The 21,130-nt window shown below is 46.6% G+C and overlaps 1 protein-coding gene across 2 annotated transcripts in view; it reads left to right on the forward strand.

Moving 5' to 3' along the window:
• mon1a (MON1 secretory trafficking family member A) overlaps positions 1-20,170 on the forward strand; it is a 32,922-nt gene extending 12,752 nt beyond the window's left edge. Inside the window, exons 2-6 of one of the 2 annotated variants that reach the window (XM_078209908.1) lie at positions 426-571; positions 7,769-8,221; positions 10,844-11,609; positions 16,412-16,559; positions 19,939-20,170. In XM_078209908.1, the coding sequence (XP_078066034.1) occupies positions 445-571; positions 7,769-8,221; positions 10,844-11,609; positions 16,412-16,559; positions 19,939-20,079 (1,635 nt within the window). In that variant the 5' untranslated portion in view covers positions 426-444 and the 3' untranslated portion in view covers positions 20,080-20,170. The remainder of the gene's footprint in view (positions 1-425; positions 572-7,768; positions 8,222-10,843; positions 11,610-16,411; positions 16,560-19,938) is intronic. The other variant, XM_078209909.1, reaches the window with a different exon arrangement.
• The last annotated feature ends 960 nt before the right edge of the window (positions 20,171-21,130 follow it).

Raw genomic sequence — 21,130 nt, forward strand, 5'->3', positions numbered from 1 at the left:
TTCAGACACTTTATTTACCAAACCAAAGCAACTTGCTGTGATTTTTTTTTAACCGCAGGGAGGGTGAGGAGACCGACTCTGAATCTATTGCAGCCAAAATGGGATCAAACACCTGCTATAGGCATTAATCTGATCCACAGGGGTCGCTGTTGAACCAACTGAGCTAACTAAACCAGCCCTCTTCACCATATGACATTTACAGTTGTGGTATAGGCCTGTAGATTTGACAAACTCTGGGATAATGCTGGAGCTACGGCATGGGTTTAAGTGGAATATGATCCCATTATAGACACCATCATTACACTTGCCATTGTCACTGATGTGATATCTGACCCCTTGGAGCTCTGAAGGCTCGTCATTTCCGGGCCTGTGAATTTAGTTATCAGATAAATGAACTCTGCTGATGTTCTTTTGCTTGTCTGCAGTCACCCAAGGAATGAGAATATGGAGGCTGATGTTCACAACAGGAAGGTACCATGGGAGGTCAACGGTTCCTTGGCCCCAGCTGAACCCCAGCGCAGTAACAGATCAGAGAGTCCCACTCCCGGCCTGGTGGAAGGCACGGAGCCAGGTAAGACATTCTTATCTAGAGTAAGAGTAAGATTGGGCAAGTGAGAGGGAGAGAGGGCATTCAAGATTCTCATTTTACGAGCACGGATTGTGTGTGAAAGTTATAGAAACATAGGAGCATGAGGAGGCCAGTCGGCCCTTCAAGCCTGCTCCGCCGCCATTCCTTACGATCATGGCTGATCAAGCAACTCAATCCCGCTTTCCCCCCATATCCTTTGATCCCCTTTCGCCTCAAGTGCTAAGTTAAAACCGTACTTTCTAACCCTACAACTGAGTAAGGTGGATTGAATTCTTGTTGGTCTATTTTATAATTTCACAGAATCAAAGAAAATTTATGGCACAGAATGAGGCCACTTGGCCCATCGTGTCTGTGCCAGCCGGAACGGGCTACCCCAGCCTAATTCCACTTCCCAGCATTGGGTCCGTAGCCCTGAAGGTTACAGCACGAGGTGCATATCCAGAAACTTACTAAATGAGTTGAGGATTTCTATGTCTACTTCCCTTTCAGGCAGTGAGTATCGGACCTCTACAATGCACTGGGTGAAAAAAATAATTCCTCATCCTCCTTCTAATCTTTCTCCCAATCACTTTAAACCTACGCCTCCTAATCACTGACTTCTCTACTAGAGTAAATAGGCCTTTTCCATCCACTCTCTCCAGGCTCTTCATAATTTTGTACATCTCAGCCAAATTCCCTTCAGCCTCCTCTGTCCCAAAGGAGAATGACCCCGGCCTATCCAAACCTTGCTCATAGCAGTGATATTCCAGTTTGAGTTTAAAGCTTATTTGTGTCACGGGTCGGTTTACATTAACACTGTGTCTTTACTGTCTAGTGCAATTACATCCTTATTGTCATGAGGTGACCAGAACTGCACACGGTACTCAAGTTGTGGCCTAACTGATGTCTTTTATAGTTCCGGCATAACCTCCCTGCTTTTATAATGTAAAAATATGGAACATAGGAATTGGGAGCAGAAGTAGGCAATTCAGCCCTCCGAGCCTGCTCCGCCATTCATTCATAGAATAGAATCCCTACAGTGCAGAAAGAGGCCATTCGGCCCATTGAGTTTGCATCGGCCACATCCCACACGGGCCCTAATCCCGTAACCCCACATATTTACCCTGCTGGTCCCCCTGACACTAGGGCAATTTACCATGGCCAATCAACCTAACCTGCACATCTTTGGACTGTGGGAGGAAACCGGAGCACCTGGAGGAAACTCATGCAGACATGGGGAGAATGTGCAAACTCCACACAGACAGTCACCCAAGGCCAGAATTGAACCCGGGTCCCTGGTGCTGAGAGGCAGCAATGCTAATCACTGTGCCATCGTGCCACCCCAGATCATGGCTGATCTCGTCCTGGACTCAAATCCATCTTCTTACCTGTTCCCCTTATCCCTTTAACCCCTTTTTAAAAATCAGACATATATCTAGCTCCTTCTTGAAACCACTTAATGATTCAGACTCCACTGCACAATGGGACAGCGAGTTCCACAAATTCACTACCACATGCAATGACCTAGCCTCCACAGCTCTTTGGGGAAGAGAATTCCACAGACTTAAAGATCCTCTGAGAGAGAAAAATTCTCCTAATTTCCGTATAAAATTGGGGACCTCTTATTTTTAAACTGTGCCCCCTAGTTCTTGTCTCTCCCACAAGGGGAAACATCATCTCAGCATCCACCTTGTCAAGTCTCCTCAGGATCTTATATGTTTCAATAAGATCACCTCTCATTCTCCTAAACTTCAATGGATACAGGCCCAACCTGTCCAACCTTTCCTTGTAAGATAACCCCTTCATTCCAGGAAGAGTTAGGTGAAGCTTCTCTGAACTGCAATTATAGCCTTTCTTAAGTCAGGAGACCAAAACTGTACACAATACTCCAGATGTTGTCTCCCCAAAGCCCTGTACAACATTTGGATAACTTTGCTACTTTCATACTTGATTCCCCTTGCAATAAACAGCAACATTCCATTTGTCTTCCTAAATGCTTGCTATACCTACATACTAACTTTTTATGATTCATGTACCGGGTCACCCAGATCCCTCTGTAACACCATTTGTACCGCAGAGGTCTGCAATCTCTGTCCATCTAAATAATATGCTGCTTTCCTCTTCTTCCTGCCAAAGTGACAAATCCACATTTTCCGACTTTATACTCCATCTGCTAATTCTTTGCCCACTCGCTGAAGCTATCTCTACCCCTTTTCAGATTGCAACACAATTAAACTCCCCAGGCCTCTCCCTTGCCTCCCACATTTCATCTGGGATGGAAGTTTTCCACTTAGTGGGGAGTGGAGTTTTCTTCCTAGCATTTATCTGAGGGTAGGTACTAAAATCAGCACACCCCTGCCCCCAACCTCCTCACACAGCTGCTGAAAACCTGAAATAAAAGTGGAAAAAGCTGAGAATAATGGAAGTTCTGCTCAATAAAATATTTGGGGTGGCACGGTAGCACAGTGGTTAGCACTGCTGCCTCACAGCGCCGGGGACCCAGGTGCGATTCCAGCCTCAGGTCACTATCTGTGTGGAGTTTGCACCTTCTCCCCGTGTCTGCGTGGGTTTCCTCTGGTTGCTCCAGTTTCCTCCCACAGCCCGAAGGTGTGCAGGCTAGGTGGATTGGCCATGCTAAATTGCCCCTTATTGTCCAAAGATGTGCAGGTTAGGTGGATTGGCCGTGCTAAATTGATGTGGAGATGCCGGAGTTGGACTGGGGTAAGCACAGTAAGAAGTCTCACAACACCAGGTTAAAGTCCAACAGGCTTAATGGGAGGACAAGCCACAAGCTTTCGGAGCGCTGCTCCTTCATCAGGTGACTGGGAGTTCTGTTCACAAACAGGGCATATAAAGACACAAACTCAATTTACAAAATAATGGTTGGAATGTGAGTCTTTACAGGTAGGGATTCTATGATTCTATTGGCTGGAGTTTACCAATTCTACAATTGGTAGCTCACAATCTCCTTGCCTGTTAAAATCATAGACAGGTGAGTTCACACGATCTTTGTGTCAAAAACTGGATCCATCTCTACTTTCAAGTAAAGTGACCCCTGGATTTGACAATTTGATTTGAAACTGAAGTCCTGAATTTTAAAAAGCGCTGACACATCACAGATACTGACTGAACAGGTTCCACGCCCTTGGCTCCTAAAGACTGACGAGTCCCTGAAGACAAAGTACAGGTAGTGAGTACAAGCAGATAAAATTAACCATGGACAGACCAGGCCCACTAGTTCATATCACCCTGCTGAATAACATAGGTATCAGGAGTCTGAAAACCTTTAAACAATGGGAGATGGAAGAGAACTTTTTAAATCAAAAGAGAAAACGCTGGAAACTCTCAGCAGGTCTGGCAGCATCTGTAAGGAGGGAAAAGACCATAAGACATAGGAGCGGAAGTAAGGCCATTCGGCCCATCGAGTCCACTCCACCATTCAATCATGGTTGATTTCAACTCCATTTACCCGCTCTCTCCCCATAGCCCTTAATTCCTCGAGAAATCAAGAATTTATCAATTTCTGTCTTGAAGACGCTCAACGTCTCGGCCTCCACAGCCCTCTGTGGCAATGAATTCCACAGACCCACCACTCTCTGGCTGAAGAAATTTCTCCTCATCTCTGTTCTAAAGTGACTCCCTTTTATTCTAAGGCTGTGCCCCTGCGTCCTAGTCTCCCCTGTTAATGGAAACAACTTCCCTACGTCCATCCTATCTAAGCCGTTCATTATCTTGTAAGTTTCTATCAGATCTCCCCTCAACCTCCTAAACTCCAATGAATATAATCCCACGATCCTCAGACGTTCATCGTATGTCAGGCCTACCATTCCTGGGATCATCCGGCCTGACATAGAGCTGATGTTTCGAGTCCAAATGACCCTTTGTCAAAACTAAGAGGTATAGAAAGTGGGAGACATTTATACTGTAGGGTGAGGGATGAGTCATAGCCACAAAAACAAGGGGAAGGCTGCTGGTGGCAGTCGATAGAGAGAATAGAAGGTGTGAATGACCAAACGACAGAGAAGCTGAAATCAGAGGGTAAGCTGTGACAGATGAAGATATGAGGGTGGGTGTGTGTGTGTGTGTGTGTGTGTGTGTGTGTGGAGGGGGGGGTGTGGGGGGGGGGGGGGGGGTTTGGGGGCTGGAAATGGGTGGGAGAGAGGTAAAATTGAGAAAAAGGTGGAGGAAAGTAGGGATAAAATAGGGGGAAAGAGTGGGAGGAAAGAAAAATAAAGAAATATAAGGTAGAGAACAGTTAAAAATAAAATAGAATAAAAACAAAGGGGTGGAGGTGGGGTAGAGCAAACCATCTGAAGTTGTTGAATTCGATGTTGAGAGCGGAAGGCTGTAAAGTGCCGAGCCGGAAGATGAGATGCTGTTCCTCCAGTTTACGTTGAGTTTCACTGGAACGTTGCAGCAGGCCAAGGACAGACATGTGGGCATGGGAGCAGGATCGTGTGTTAAAATGGCAGCAACCGGAAGGTCAGGGTCCTGATTGCGCACAGACCGAAGGTGCTCAGCAAAGCGATCACCCAGTCTACGCTTGGTCTCTCCGATATAGAGGAGACCACATTGGGAGCAGCGAATGCAATAGATCCAATTGAAAGAGGTGCAAGAGAAACACTGCTTAACCTGGAATGAATGTTTTGGACCTTGGATGGTAAGCATGGAAGAGGTAAAGGGACTTCTGTGATTGCATGGGAAGGTGCCATGGGTGACAGGAGAGATGTTGGGTATAGTGGAGGAGTGGACTAGGTTATCCCGGAGGAAACGATCTTTGCGGAATGCTGACAGAGGGAGTGAAGGGAAGATGTGTTTGGTTGTGGCATCACGCTGGAGTTGGTGAAAATGTCGGAGGATTATGCTTTTTAAATGCTTTGGTGAAGGTAGCAGTTGGGAATAAAATGACATTGGTATAAGGCTAGAAGCAGATCCCTCCAATAGGACACTGGTGGGGGAGGGCTGGGGTATTTTAAATTTATTCTTGGAATGTGGGCATCACTGGCAAGACCAACATTTATTGCCCATCCCTAACAGCACAGAAGCAGCTACTACTGCGCAGCTTTGCAGTAGAAAAATTCTCCTCATCCCCATCTTAGGCACAGTGGTTAGCACTGCTGCCTCATAGCGCCAGGGACCCGGGTTCGATTCCCGGCTTGGATCACTGTCTGTGCGGAGGCTGCACATTCTCCCCGTGTCTGCGTGGGTTTCCTCCGGGTGCTCCGGTTTCTTCCCACAAGCCCGAAAGACGTGCTGGTTAGATGCGTTGGCCGTGCTAAATTCTCCCTCAGTGTACCTGAACAGTGTGGCGATTAAGGGATTTTGACAGTAACTTCATTGCAATGTTAATGTAAGCCTACATGTGACACTAATAAATAAACTTTAAACTTTAATCTTAAATGAGCGGCCCCTTACTTTTAAACAATGACCCCTAGTGCTAGATTCCCTGACAACATCCACCCTGTCAAGACCCCTCGGGATCTTAAAGGTTTTGATCAATTCGTCCCTTACTCTTCTAAAATCCAGTCAATACAAACCTAACCTCTCCAACCTTTCCTCATAAGACAACCCGCCCATTCCTGGTATTAGTCTGGACCTTGCCAGTGATGCCCATGCCCTTTGACTGAATTAAAAACAAAACATAACCGATACTAATCCACCGCACAAGACTGTCCGTAATTTAATATAAATTGGCATGCAAGTGGCGCATCTCACTCCAATACCACAAGGGTTAACCATCATGGGAACCGGACATCTGAAGCTGCTGATGCGAAGCTGTTTTGAATCTGATCCATGTTATATTTATTCTGGCTACAAGGCGAGGAAAATATTTCCCTCCCCAGAGTTGATAGTCTTCCTCTTAAATCAGAAAGGGTAAACAAAAATATGAATTCAATACAAATGCATCCCAGATGGTACGTATGTGAATGTAAGATTCTGAGTGTGAGTGCATCTTGCTTGTTCAAGGACAAATATTTATCATGTGCCAATGTGTTCTTTATTCATTCATGAGACATGGGCGTCGCTGGCTGACCAGCATTTATTGCCCATCCCTAGTCACCCAAGGGCAGTTGAGAGTCACAAGTAGGCTTACATTACACTGCCATGAAGTTACTGTGAAAATCCCTGAGTTGCCACACTCTGGCGCCTGTTCGGGTACACTGAGGGAGAATTTAGCATGGTCAATGCACCTAACCAGCACATCTTTTGGACTTTGGGAGGAAACCAGAGCACCCGGAGGAAACCCACGCAGACACGGGGAGAACGTGCAGACTCTGCACAGACAGTGACCTAAGACAGGATTTGAACCTGGGTCCCTGGCGCTGTGAGGCAGCAGTGCTAACCACTGTACCACTGTTTTGCCCCCATATTGTGGCTCTGCAGTCACATGTAGGCCAGACCAGGTAAGGATGACAGATTTCCTTTCCTAAAGGAGATTGGTGAACCAGATAGGTTATTCCAATAATTGACAATGGTTTCATGGGTCATCAGTAGATTCTTAATTCCAGATATATTTTATTGAATTCAAATCCCGTCATCTGCCATGGCGGGATTCGAACCTGGGTCCCCAGAACATTAATTGGGTTTCTGGATTGATCGCCTAGCGATGATACCACTAGGCCGTTGCCTCCCCTTTCACGTCAGGGCCTCTGCTTCTTGGCCTATATGCTCTCTGAGGGATGTGTTAACATATTAATTAAAAGGACCATATTTGAAATCACAGCGCCAGGGACCCAGGTTCAAATCCCATCTTAGGTCACTGTCTGTGTGGAGTCTGCATGTTCTCCCCGTGTCTGCGTGGGTTTCCTCCGGGTGCTCTGGTTTCCTCCCAAAATCCAAAAGACGGGCTGGTTAGGTGCATTAGCCATGCTAAATTCTCCCTCAGTGTACCCGAACAGGCGCCAGAGTGTGGCAACTCAGGGATTTTCACAGTAACTTCATGGCAGTGTAATGTAAACCTACTTGTGACACCAATAAATAAACATTAAACTCATGCAGTAAACAATGCTCTGGGTGTTCATTGTTCAAACAGAAACCACCTGAGTTCCATGATAAGATTACAGTCATTCCCAGATAGATATGGTTCTATATCCAACAACCCTTTGAACCCTTTCGGTTTGGAGAAACTGACTCTCAGTTAGTCATTATTAGTTAATTACTGCCAGACATGTCTTTACCAGCACCTATTCCTTTGTCTAGGCGCTGGACAAGAGAGTTCAATGTTTGTCCACACAAGATCATATGAAGACCTGACCGCGGATGAGGAAGTGAAGAGGTGTGTGGACAGCTCCAACGAGGCCGCCACGGAACAATCCCAGATCGAAGAGATCAGCAAAGATTTCAATGAACTGAGCACGCAGCTGACCGGCGTCGCCATGGACGTGAACAAGGAGATGATAGACAGCGAAGTGGAGGGGGACGGGACGTCTGGGAGGCCCTGCAGAGAATTGGTGCTCTCCGAGAAGGAGGAGGACGTGACGGCTGAATCGTGGAGGCAGCACCGGAAGCACATCTTTGTCTTCAGCGATGCCGGGAAGCCCATTTATTCCCGTTACGGGACGGAGGAAGCGCTCTCCTCTATCATGGGGGTGATGGTCGCACTCGTCTCCTTCATTGAGGCGAGCAAAAATGCGATCAAGTCCATCCACGCAGGTGCGTTTCGGAGCTTCACTGACATTTTGTTGCATTTCACTGTCCCGTTTGACCCGGTGGGTGGAATTTTACCGGCACATTCGCCCGAGGTTCGTACGATCCCGCTCGAGGCCAATGGAGAATGCCGTTCTCCGAGCCTCCCCCGTCCCCGGAACTGGGGCAGACGTGCCGGTAAAATTCCGGCCGATATCTCCTGTACTGGCGCCAGTATGGGTGGAAATGACGACCAAACCATTCTGAGAGGATCATCGAAATGATGGTTGTCAAACCCAGCTCCAATCATTCTTACCCGGCATCATCGCATTGCAGTGGCTCTTATTTACATTATCCCTATTTTAAAACACCTGTAGCATCCCTACAGTACAGAGGAAGGCCATTCGGCCCATCGAGTCTGTACCGACCACAATCCCACCCAGGCCCTATCCCCATAACCCCACACATGTACCCTAGCTAATCCCCCATTGTAATGCATTGGGACCTGAATATCACCACAGCAGAGAGTGACATTTGAACTCAATAAAAAGCTGGAATTAAAGGTCTAATGAAGGGCATGTTGTAAAAAACGCACTTGGTTCACTGATACCCCTTAAGGGAGGCATTTCTGCCCACATGTGACTCAGACCCCCAGTATGTTTTTGACTAAGGGGCAATTTAGCGTGGCCAATCCACCTAACCCGCACATCTTTGGATTGTGGGAGGAAACCGGAGCACCCGGAGGAAACCCATGCAGACACGGGGGGAATGTGCAGACTCTGCACAGACCCAAGCTGGAATCAAACCCGGGTCCCTGGCGCTGTGAGGCAGCTGAACCACTGTGTCACCGTGCCACCTGTGATGAGAGCAGGGGGGATTCTTAGTCATCCATGTGATGGAAAGAATGTTGGAGCCTCTACCATCACAATCCAGAGCTCCAGATTACAACATGCATGGAAAAGTGCATGTTGCCACGGTAACTCGGACTCAGTGAACTGTAACACACCACCGGTCCAACTTTCCAATTCTGTTCCCTAATTCTCCCGTTCCCTACACCCGTTTGAGTTTCTTCATGTCATATCCCAGTGGATGAAGATCTTCTCCCAGCTATCCTTAAACAATTGATATGATTGGCCATCTGGGAGAGTACAACAACAGACTGGTAGTATTTTTTTCTGAAACTCCTCACGATTTGAGATGTTTCTGTGTGATCATGAAAAGTTTCTCATGAAAAGCTCCCCAGTCTATCCTAGTTTGTCCCCATAACTCAAGTTTCTCAATCCCCTGGCATCATAATGAATCTCTTCTGCTCTCTCCCCCATGACCTGATCATCTTCTAGAAACAGGAACATCCATAACTGGGCCCCAGCGTTTAATTGTGCCCTGGCCTTCAACTCAACTTACCCGTGTTGTTAATGTCTTGTCATTTACATTGTTAATGTCAATTACATTGTTAAGGTTAAGAGAAACAGATGCTGGGTATTAATTGTTCATGAGCGTGTATAAATAGAGGATATCAAGGTCACGGGGTTGAATTTTTAAAAATTTTGTTTATTAGTGTCACAAGTAGGCTTACATTAACACTGCAATGAAGTCACTGTGAAAATCCCCTAGTCGCCACACTCTGGCGCCTGAGGAAGAGGAAGAATTTAGCACGGCCAATGCACCTAACCAGCTCGTCTTTCAGACTGTGCAAGGAAACCGGAGCTCCCGGAGGAAACCCATGCAGACACGGGGAGAACGTGCAGACTCCGCACAGACAGTGACCCAAGCCGGGAATCGAACCTGGGTCCCTGGCACTGTGAGGCAGCAGTGCTAACCCACTGCACCACCATGCCACCATGGGCAGCACGGTAGCACAGTGGTTCGCACTGCTGCTTCACAGCTCCAGGGACCTGGGTTCGATTTCCGGCACGTTCTCCCCGTGTCTGCGTGGGTTTCCTCCGGGTGCTCCGGTTTCCTCCCACAGTCCATAAATGCGCGCGTTGGTTGATTGGCCATGCTAAATTGCCCATTGTGTCCCAGGGTGTGTAGGTGAGGGGCATTAGCGGGGTAAATGCATGGAGTTATGGGGATAGGGCCTGGGTGGGATTGTGGTCGGTGCAGACTCGATGGGCCGAATGGCCTCCCTCTGCACTGTCGGGTTTCTATGATTCCATGATTCTCTGGCATGGTGAATGGGAGGAGAGGTGTGAGACTGAATGAATCAGTATAAACAGGGGATAGCTGGGACACTGGGTTGAATGGGAAGAGAGCTATGGGACTGAATAAGTCAGTAGACTTGCTTGATAAAGGAAAACTCTGTGTGCCTCGGTTTCTGCTTCACCAACTGGTTTTCATCCAATTAAAACATGTGGCTGATGCAATTTAACCGGGAAATGGGGATTAGAGAGTCATTCGTTATCTGTGAGGAAACCAGAAAAAGCAGTGGCAACCAGAACTGTGATTTGTATTTTTAAAGAAGGAACATCTTCTGGCACCATGGTTACCGGCAGTACATACACCATGGGGTGTTGAGCAGTCTTTTGTCATTTTTATCCAATGAAAGATTTGTTCAGTGATGCCCAGCACTGGCGATTCTTGCGTTAATCATCTCTTCCCAACGCAGTGCAATGTAGATTGATGAAGTCTCTGCTTTCTTTCCCGCAGAGGGTTACAAGGTGGTGTTTGTCCGCCGCAGTCCCCTTGTTCTCGTGGCTGTTTCTCGCACCCGCCAATCAGAGCAGGAGGTGGCTAAGGAACTCCTGTACGTTTACTACCAGATTATCAGCCTGCTGACTTTAACTCAGCTGAACAGGATCTTCGAGCAGAAGAAGAACTACGATCTCCGCCGACTACTCTCGGGCTCTGAGAGGATAACCGACCATCTCCTCAATCTGATGGACAAAGATCCCAGCTTCTTAACGTGCGCAGTGCGATGCCGTCCGCTGCCCTCTTCTGTGAGAGACATGATTAGCAGCAGCCTCCAGCAGGCCAAAGACAAGAGCCTTGTCTTCTCCATTCTGGTAGCCCAGAACCAACTCGTTACGCTGGTGAGAAAAAAGGACCAATTTCTTCACCCCATCGACCTCCATCTTCTCTTCAACCTCATCAGTGCGTCCACCTCCTTCCGGGACGGGGAGGCCTGGACTCCCATCTGTCTACCCAAGTTCAACTCCAGCGGATTCTTCCATGTCCACATCTCCTACCTTGACCAGGCCAGCAGCCTGTGTTTGCTTCTCATCTCCACCGACCGCGAGCACTTCTTCACCATCTCGAACTGTAAAAACAAGTTTCTGGAGCGCATGAAGAGACGCAATACCTTGCAGATGCTGCTGGAAGAGTTGCGGACTCCATCTTACAGTGTTTCCCAAGTGGGCATCCAAGACCTGAGGCACTTCATTTATAAATCAAGAAGCTCAGGGCTTTTCACCAGGTAGGCACCTGTTCATTCCTACACCACCATCTCTCAAAGTACTTCATTGTGAATTAATTCCTTTTAATATCGATAAACTTATTACACACAGAGCCCAAATAATATATATTTTTTCTTTCTTCTTTCATGGGGCATATGCAAGGCCAGCATTCCTTGCCCATCTCTAATTCCCCTTGAACTGAATGATCTACTCGACCATTAGGGCGGCACGGTAGCACAGTGGTTAGCACTGCTGCTTCACAGCTCCAGGTACCTGGGTTCGATTCCCGGCTCGGGTCACTGTCTGTGTGGAGTTTGCACATTCTCCTCGTGTCTGCGTGGGTTTCCTCCGGGCGCTCTGGTTTCCTCCCACAGTCCAAAGATGTGCGGGTTAGGTTGATTGGCCATGCTAAAAATTGCCCTTCGTGTCCTGAGATGCATAGGTTAGAGGGATTAGTGGGTAAAATATGTAGGGATACGGGGGTAGAGTCTGGGTGGGAATGTGGTCGGTGCAGACTCGATGGGCCGAATGGCCTCTTTCTGTGCTGTAGGGCTTCTAAGATTTCTAAGAAGATTACAGAAGGCGGGTAAGAAAAGGGATGTGGGCGTCGCTGGCTGGGCCAGCATTTATTGCCCATCCCTAATGCCTTTGAACTGAGTGGCTTACTAGGCCAGTTCAAAGGGCAGTTGAGAGTTAACCACAAACAAAATGGCGCCGGAGCAAGGCGACTTCTTGTGAGCTGTTTCCAGCATGTCCTCTAATTCCATCTTTTACTCTAGTCGTATGCTCTTAAAACGTAAACTCTAACGCTCTTTCTCTACACCCTATCTGTAACTGCAACACTACATTCTGCACCCTCTCCTTTCCTTCTCCCCTATGTAATTTACGAATTAATTTATGTTTTGTCTGTATAACGCACAAGAAACAATACTTTTCACCGTATCCCAATACATATGACAATAATAAACCAAGTCAAATCATTGTCAAGAGTCTGGAGTCACATGTAGGCCAGACTATGTAAGGATGGCAGAGTTCATAGAGTCATAGCGTCTCTACAATGTAGAAGGAGGCCATTCGGCCCATCAAGCCCACACCATTAACAATTCCACTGAGGCCCTATCCCCGTAAACATACATATTTACCCTGCTAATCCCCTGACATTAAGGGACAATTTAGCCTGGCCAATCAACCTAACCCGCACATCTTTGGACATCCAGAGGAAGGACTGTAGAAAAAGAGATAATCAGCCATGGATATCGAAGGAAATAAAGGAGGGTATCAAATTGAAAGAAAATGCATACAAAGTGGCAAAGATTAGTGGGAACCTAGAGGATTGGGAAATCTTTAAAGGTCAGCAGAAAGCCACGAAAAAGCTATAAAGAAAAGTAAGATGGATTATGAGAGTAAACTAGCTCAGAATATAAAAACAGATAGCAAAAGTTTCTACAAATATATAAAATGAAAAAGAGTGGCGAAAGTAAACATTGGTCTTTTAGAGGATGAGAAGGGGGATGTAATAACTGGAAATGAGAAAATGGCTGAGGCATTGAACAGGTATTTTGTGTCGGTCTTCACAGTGGAAGACACAAATAACATGCCAAAAATTGATGACAGGAAGGCTATGGCAGGTGAGAACCTAGAAACTATCATTATCACGAAAGAGGTAGTGTTGGGCAAGTTAATGGGGCTAAAGGTAGACAAGTCTCCTGGTCCTGATGGAATGCCTCCCAGGGTACTAAAAGAGATTGCGGGAGAAATAGCAAATGCACTAGTGGTAATTTACTAAAATTCGCTGGACTCTGGGGTGGTTCCCGCAGATTGAAAAACACCAAATGTGACGCCACTGTTCAAAAAAGGAGATAGACAAAATGCGGGTAACTGCAGGCTGGTTAGCTTAACTTCTGTAGTAGGGAAAATGCTTGAATCTATCATCAAGGAAAAAATAGCGAGACATCTGGATATAAATTGTCCCATTGGTAAGACGCTGAATGGGTTATAGAGTCATAGAGGTTTACAGCATGGAAACAGGCCCTTTGGCCCAACTTGTCAATGCCGCCCTTTTTTTTAAACCCCGAAGCTAATGCCAATTGCCTGCATTTGGCCCATATCCCTCTATACCCATCGTACCCATGTAACTGCCGAAACGCTTTTTAAAAGACAAAATTGTACCCGCCTCTACTACTATCTCTGGCAGCTTGTTCCAGACACTAACCGGGCGGCACGGTAGCACAGTGGTTAGCACTGCTGCTTCACAGCTCCAGGGACCTGGGTTCGAATCCCGGCTCGGGTCGCTGACTATGTGGAGTTTGCACATTCTCCCTGTGTCTGCGTGGGTTTCCTCGGGGTGCTCTGGTTTCCTCCCACAGTCCAAAGATGTGCGGGCTAGGTTGATTGGCCATTCTAAATTGCCCCTTAGTGTCCCGGGATGCATAGGTTAGTGGGTAAAATATGCAGGGATATGTGGATAGGGCCTGGGTGGGATTGTGGTTGGTGCAGACTTGATGGGCCGAATGGCCTCTTTCTGCACTGTAGAATTCTATGATTCTATAACTACCCTCTGTATGAAAAAACTGCCCCTCTGGACACTTTTGCATTTAAGACCAACACTGGAACTGAGCTAGATTTAAGACTAACTCTGGAACTGAGCTAGATTTAAGACCAACTCTGGAACTGAGCTAGATTTAAGACCAACACTGGAACTGAGCTAGATTTAAGACCAACACTGGAACTGAGCTAGACTTAAGACTAACTCTGGAACTGAGCTAGATTTAAGACCAACTCTGGAACTGAGCTAGATTTAAGACCAACACTGGAACTGAGCTAGGTTTAAGACTAACTCTGGAACTGAGTTAGATTTAAGACTAACTCTGGAACTGAGCTAGATTTAAGACCAACACTGGAATTGAGCTAGAGTCATAGAGTCATAGAGGTTTACAGCATGGAAACAGGCCCGTCAGCCCAACTTGTCTATGCCGCCCTTTTTTTTAAACCCCTAAGCTAATCCCAATTGCCCACATTTGCCCGGGTTCATGAGGGAAGGTCATGTTTGACTAATTTGGTGGAATTCTTTGAGAACATTACATGTACAGTGGACAATGGGGAACCTGTGGATGTGATGTATCTGGATTTCCAGAAGGCATTTGACAAGGTGCCGTACCAAAGATTGCAATATAAGATAAAGGTGCATGGTGTTACGGGTAATGCATTAGCATGGATAGAGGATTGGTTAACTAATAGAAAGCAAAGAGTGGGGGTAAATGGGTGTTTTTCTGGTTGACGATCAGTGACTAGTGGTGTGCCTCAGGGATCAGCGTTGGGACCGCAATTGTTTACGATTTACATAGATGATTTGGAGTTGGGGACCAAGTGTAGTGTGTCAAAATTCGCAGATGACACTAAGGTGAGTGGCAGAGCAAAGTGTGCAGAGGACGCTGAAAGTCTGCAAAAGGATATAGATAGTCTAAGTAAGTGGGCGAGGGTCTGGCAGATGGAGTACAATGTTGGTAAATGTGAGGTCATCCATTTTGGTAGGAATAACAGCAACATGGATTATTATTTAAATAGTAAAAAATTGCAGCATGCTGCTGTGCAGAGGGACCTGGGTGTCCTTGTGCAGGAATCTCAAGGAGTTGGTTTGCAGGTGCAGCAGGTAATTAAGAAGGTAAATGGAATGTTGTCCTTTATTTCTAGAGGAATGGAGTTTAAAAACAGTGAGGTTATGTTGCAGCTGTATAAGGTGCTGGTGAGGCCACATCTGGAGTACTGTGTACAGTTTTGGTCTCCTTACTTGAGAAAGGATACACTGGCACTGGAGGGGGTGCAGAGGAGATTCACTAGGTGGATTCCGGAGTTGAGAGGATTGGCTTATGAGGAGAGACTGAATAGACTGGGGCTATACGCATTGGAATTCAGAAGAATGAGGGGAGATCTTATAGAAACATATAAGATTATGAAGGGAATAGATAGAAGCAGGGAAGTTGTTTCAACTGGCAGGTGAAACTAGAACTAGGGGGCATGGCCTCAAAATAAGGGGAAGCAAATTTAGGACTGAGTTGAGGAGGAACTTCTTCACCCAAAGGGTTGTGAATCTGTGGAACTCCCTGCCCAGTGAAACAGTTGAGGCTACCTCATTGAATGTTTTTAAGGCAAGGATTGATACATTTTTGAACAGTAAAGGAATTAAGGGTTATGGTGAGCGGGTGGGTAAGTGGAGCTGAGTCCATGAAAAGATCAGCCATGATCTTATTGAATGGTGGAGCAGGCTCGAGGGGCCAGATGGCCTACTCCTGCTCCTAGTTCTTATGTTCTTATGTAAACCCACGCAGTTACAAGAGAACGTGCAGACTCCGCACAGACAGTGACCGAAGACCGGAATTGAACCCGGGTCCCTGGCGCTGTGAGGCAGCAGTTCTAACCACTGTGCCTATGTTTCCTTCCCTAAAGGACATTAGTGAACCAGATGGTAGTTTCATGGTCACCATTACTGAGATTAACTTTGAATTAATAAAATCTAGATTTGATTTTAAACTTTGCCAGTTGCCATGGTGGGATTCGAATCCTTGCCCCCACATCATTAACCTGGCCTCATGGTTACTAGTCAAGTGACATTACTGCTACACCACAGTCTCTCTCTCATGACAACAGAAAGTTGTATCTCAGTAAAGAAGAATTATTTCTCTGAAATCTTCTTGGCAAATTAGTGAAGATCCTTTTCTGAAAACTCACACACAGGAACACATCTCATTCTCTCATCTTAGTATTGTCTTTGCAATGCTTTTGGATCCAAGAATGGCATAAATGTTTTATACACTTGTTTTGGTAGCCCAGAAGTTGAAGCTCCTTACATAACCGAGGAAGACCAGGAAAGGCTACTGGAGCTGTATCAGTACCTGTACAGTCGCATCCACAACTCTGCAAGACCTTTGAAATACATCTATTATGCAGGAGACAGAGAGAACCTATTGGCGTGGGTAAGAACCAAGGCTTGTAACATCTTAGTACATTCACAGCACAGGCCATTTGGCCCAACTGGTCTGTGCTGGTATTCATTTATCCATTTTATTTATTAGTCACAAGTAGGTTTACATTCGCACTGCAATGAAGTTACTGTGAAAATTCCCTAGTTGCCACACTCCGGCGCCTGTTCGGGTACACTAAGGGAGAATTTAGCATGGTCAGTTCACCTAACTAGCACGTCTTTCAGACTGTGGGAGGAAACCGGAGCACCCGGAGGAAACCCACGCAGACACGGGGAGAACGTGCAAACACCACACAGACAGTGACCCAAGCCGGGAATCGAACCTGCGTCCCTGGCGCTGTGAGGCAGCAGTGCTAACCACTGTGTCACCCTGGCGTTTGAGTCGCTTCCCACTTGACCTCATCTCACTCAGTAAGATACCTGTAATCTTAATTAAATCCCGCACAAAAAAAGAAATCACAGGAAAATGAGTGGGATCTTGCCAAATCTAATTTAACAACCAAATGTGTAAGTTTTTTTTTATTTGTTCATGGGATGTGGGCATCACTGGCTTGACCAGCATTTATTGCCCAACCCTGAGGGAAGTTAAGAGTCGACCACATTGCTGTGGCTCTGGAGTCACATGTCAGCCAGACTGGGTAGGGAAGACAGATTTCCTTCCCTAAAGGACTTTAGTGAACCAGATGGGTTTTTCTGAGAATCAACAAAGGTTTTGTGGTTGTCATTAGACTTTTAATTCCGGATTTTTATTGAATTCCAATTTCACCATCTGCTGTGGTGAGATCCGAATTCGGGTCTCCAGAGTGTTACCCTGGGTATCTGGATTACTAGTCCAGTAACAATAACATGACGCTACTGCCTCCCCTAATACAAGCAATTTGTTAAAATAATAATTAATTCAAATTGGTGGGTGGGGACGTGTGTGACATGGACTAGAGTAACAGACGCCTTTTAAGGGGCATCTTGACAAGTACATGAATGAGATGGGAATAGAGGGATATGGTCCCCGGAAGCGTAGGGGGTTTTAGTTAAGACGGGCAGCATGGTCGGTGCAGGCTTGGAGGGCTGAAGGGCCTGTTCCTGTACTGTAATTTTCTTTGTTCTTTGAAATTGGATGACACTTTTGAGGTGGAGCTGAGGACTTTCACCACTGGATTAAGTGCTGGAATGAGAAGTCTGTTAGTTCATCTTCTGAGAGTGAAATATTGGCATTATCCCCATGCTGTGTCCACACATTAACACAGTGGCTACCAGAGCGGGTCAGAGGCTAAGAATACTGCGGCGAGTAACTCGCCTCCTGACTCCCCAAAGCCTGTCCACCATCTACAAGGCGCAAGTCAGGAGTGTGATGGAATACTCCCCACTTGCCTGGATGGGTGCAGCTCCAACAACACTCAAGAAGCTCAACACCATCCAGGACAAAGCAACCCACTTGATTGGCATCACATCTACAAACATTCAATCCGTCCACCACCGACGCTCAGTAGCAGCGTGTGTACTCTCTACAAGACGCATTGCAGCAATTCACCAAAGATCCTTAGACAGCACCTTCCAAACCAATGACCACTTCCATCTCGAAGGACAAGAGCAGCAGATAAATGGGAGCAGATAAACCTGCAAGTTCCCCTCCAAGCCACTCACCATCCTGACCTGGAAATATATTGCCGTTCCTTCACAGTCACTGGGTCAAAATCCTGGAATTCCCTCCCTAACGGCATTGTGGGTCAACCCACAGCATGTGGACTGCAGCGATTCAAGAAGGCAGCTCACCACCACCTTCTCAAGGGGCAACTAGGGATGGGCAATAAATGCTGGCCCAGCCAGCGACACCCATGTCCCACAAATGAATATAAAAGTTCACAGGCATATAAACCACAACAAAACAGGGGCTATTTTACAACCCCCGCCTATTAGGAGTGCAGCATTACTGCCAAGCTTCCTTCACCCCTTGTTTCTGTGTCAGTGTATCAGTAAATGCGTGCTGTGATAACTACATTGTTAAGATGATTGCCTCATTAAAGACGGGACATGGCCGCTTTATATGGAGTTTGTATCTCTGCTGAGTGGGGGAGCAGAATAAACTTGCTGAAGGTAAAAGACAAGCCGCTGCATTACTCCTCCATCAACCCTAAAAGTTATTATTAGCACCCTCATTCCCACCTTTTAGCAACCTTGGTGGTGGTGATGGAATGGGGGAGATGGTGATTCCCAAATTTCCAACAAACGTTCTTGGCAGCTGTGGCTGTGCTCTGGAACTACAAGTTTTAAATTTATTAGTGTCACAAGTAGGCTTGTATTAACACTGCAATGAAGTTATTGTGAAAATCCCCAATCGCCACACTCTGTTTGGGTACACTGAGGGAGAATTTAGTACGGCCAATGCATCTAACCAGCACGTCTTTCAGACTGTGGCTGGAAACCGGAGCACCCGGAGAAAACCCACGCAGACACGGGGAGAATGTGCAGACTCCTCACAGACAATGACCCAAGCCGGGAATCATACCTGGCACTGTGAGGCAGCAGTGCTAACCACTGTGCCATCTCGCCAGCCCAACCTCGTAACAGTCCATCAGAGAGTCCAGAGTTTGGCATCAATTGTTGCGAAGCTAAAAATATCAACTGGCCCCAAGCCTAGTTGCTCTGCCGGAAACGGAAATGTGATTCCGTTGCACTAAGTAGCTTTTTTATTAAGGATGTGTTGTTGCGGGAGAGTAAAGTGAGCATCACTCTGAATTGGGGTTTAAAAAGTGACCCATGAGCAATTAGGGCGATGTAAGACCAGATTAATCCCGCACTCACTCCGTACAATGTTTCATCTAAGAAATGGTAGCTGAGTAAATGCAGAGGGAATTTGAGTTATAAGGAGAGGCTGGATAGCCTGGAGCTCTTTTCCCTGGAGCGTAAGAGGCTTAGGGGTGATTTTATAGAGGTCTATAAAATAATGAGGGGCACAGATCAGCTAGATAGTCAATATCTTTCCCCAAAGGTAGGGGGGTCTAAAACTAGAGGGCATAGGTTTAATGTGAGAGGGGAGAGATACAAAAGGGTCCAGAGGGGCAGTTTTGTTTCACACAGAGGGTGGTGAGTGTCTGGAACAAGCTGCCAGAGGCAGTAGTAGAGGCGGTATGGGTAAGATGGGTATAGAGGGATATGGGCCAAATACAAGCAATGGGACTAGCTTAGTGGTTAGAAAAAAAGGGTGGCATGGACAAGTTGGGCCAAAGGGCCTGTTTCCATGCTATAAACCTTTATGACACTATCTCAAGTGTAGCGGGGGGGGGAAGTTGAAGTAGACCGGAATGTTTGTAAATGTAGATGTGGCTGAATGTGCTGTTTCCTAACTTTTGTCCTGTCCCTCGCTCACTGTCCAGGTTACGAGTGGATTTGAACTCTACATGTGTTTTACTCCCTTGGGAACCAAAGCTACTGCAGTGGGAGCCATTACCAAACTCATGAAGTGGATCAGGAAAGAAGAAGACAAACTCTTCATCCTCAACCCAGTAACGTACTGACGGGGCACGGCTGTGATGGATTGTCTCCTTCACTACCTACCAAAAAACACAAACTGACCAACGAGTGAGAATGTATGTATGTGTGTGTATGGGCGGGCGGGTGGGCGGGCTGGGATACACAAAGTTAATGATTATTAATGTTTGTCACAGAGTTTTTAAATGAACAATCAGGTGTTAGCCATTTATTTAAAAAAAAAGCACTACTTCCAATCCAAATACTTGACACCAGTTAGCTGCCATCACCCTTTAGAGTCTGGTTTCCCCTCTCTCTCTTCAGCTGCCCTGTCTCTCCGTCATCCCATCCAGTCCTGAAGTCTCGGAGCTCTGTCGGGAGAAGTGTTCTAAATTACTCCCGGGGTGCCTGGGAGAAGAGAATGATCCCAGTTCCGGAGGAAACATGGTGGACCAATCAATGCGCTTGAGCAAGCGCGGCACCAGCGGACCCCGAGATTGAGGGCTGTGGTAAACTGTGACCTGGGAACGGGGGGGGGGGGGGGGGGGGGGAGGCCATTCAGCCCCATTACGCTGTCCTGTCCAAGGGTGGAGATCTCTATTGGAGAGGAGGACCTTCTTGCAAATCTTAAAAGAACCTTTGAGTTACACTGAAAACAGAAGCCTGAACTTTGACTTCACTGATAAGAAGTCACCTGCGATGGTGTAGCATATCTTAAAAATAAATCTGTGTAAATGCTAGTGGCCAATAAATCACTTATTGCAAAGCAATGTTAAAAAAAACAGCAGAAATTGCCGAAATGTCAACGCTTCTGGGATTGGTGCGATGTTTGATACAAAACCATGGTGAGCCAGAGGGAGTTTCTATCGATTAAAATGGATGGAAAATCAGGCATCCGGGGCTGTGATTCCTCCCATACAATTTTCTTCTATGCTGTAGTCCCAGCCAATAACCGGAACGGTGCCCTGATAGCTGATGCAGCTAAAGTTTGCTCTGTGGCAACAACAACCTACATTCCCACAGCGCCTATAATGTCCTTAAACCTTCCCAATAAGAACATTACCAAACATAATTTGACACCAGACCACATAAGGGGGT

Source organism: Mustelus asterias, chromosome 3 (genome assembly GCF_964213995.1).
Source record: "Mustelus asterias chromosome 3, sMusAst1.hap1.1, whole genome shotgun sequence".
Classification (NCBI taxonomy): domain Eukaryota; kingdom Metazoa; phylum Chordata; class Chondrichthyes; order Carcharhiniformes; family Triakidae; genus Mustelus; species Mustelus asterias.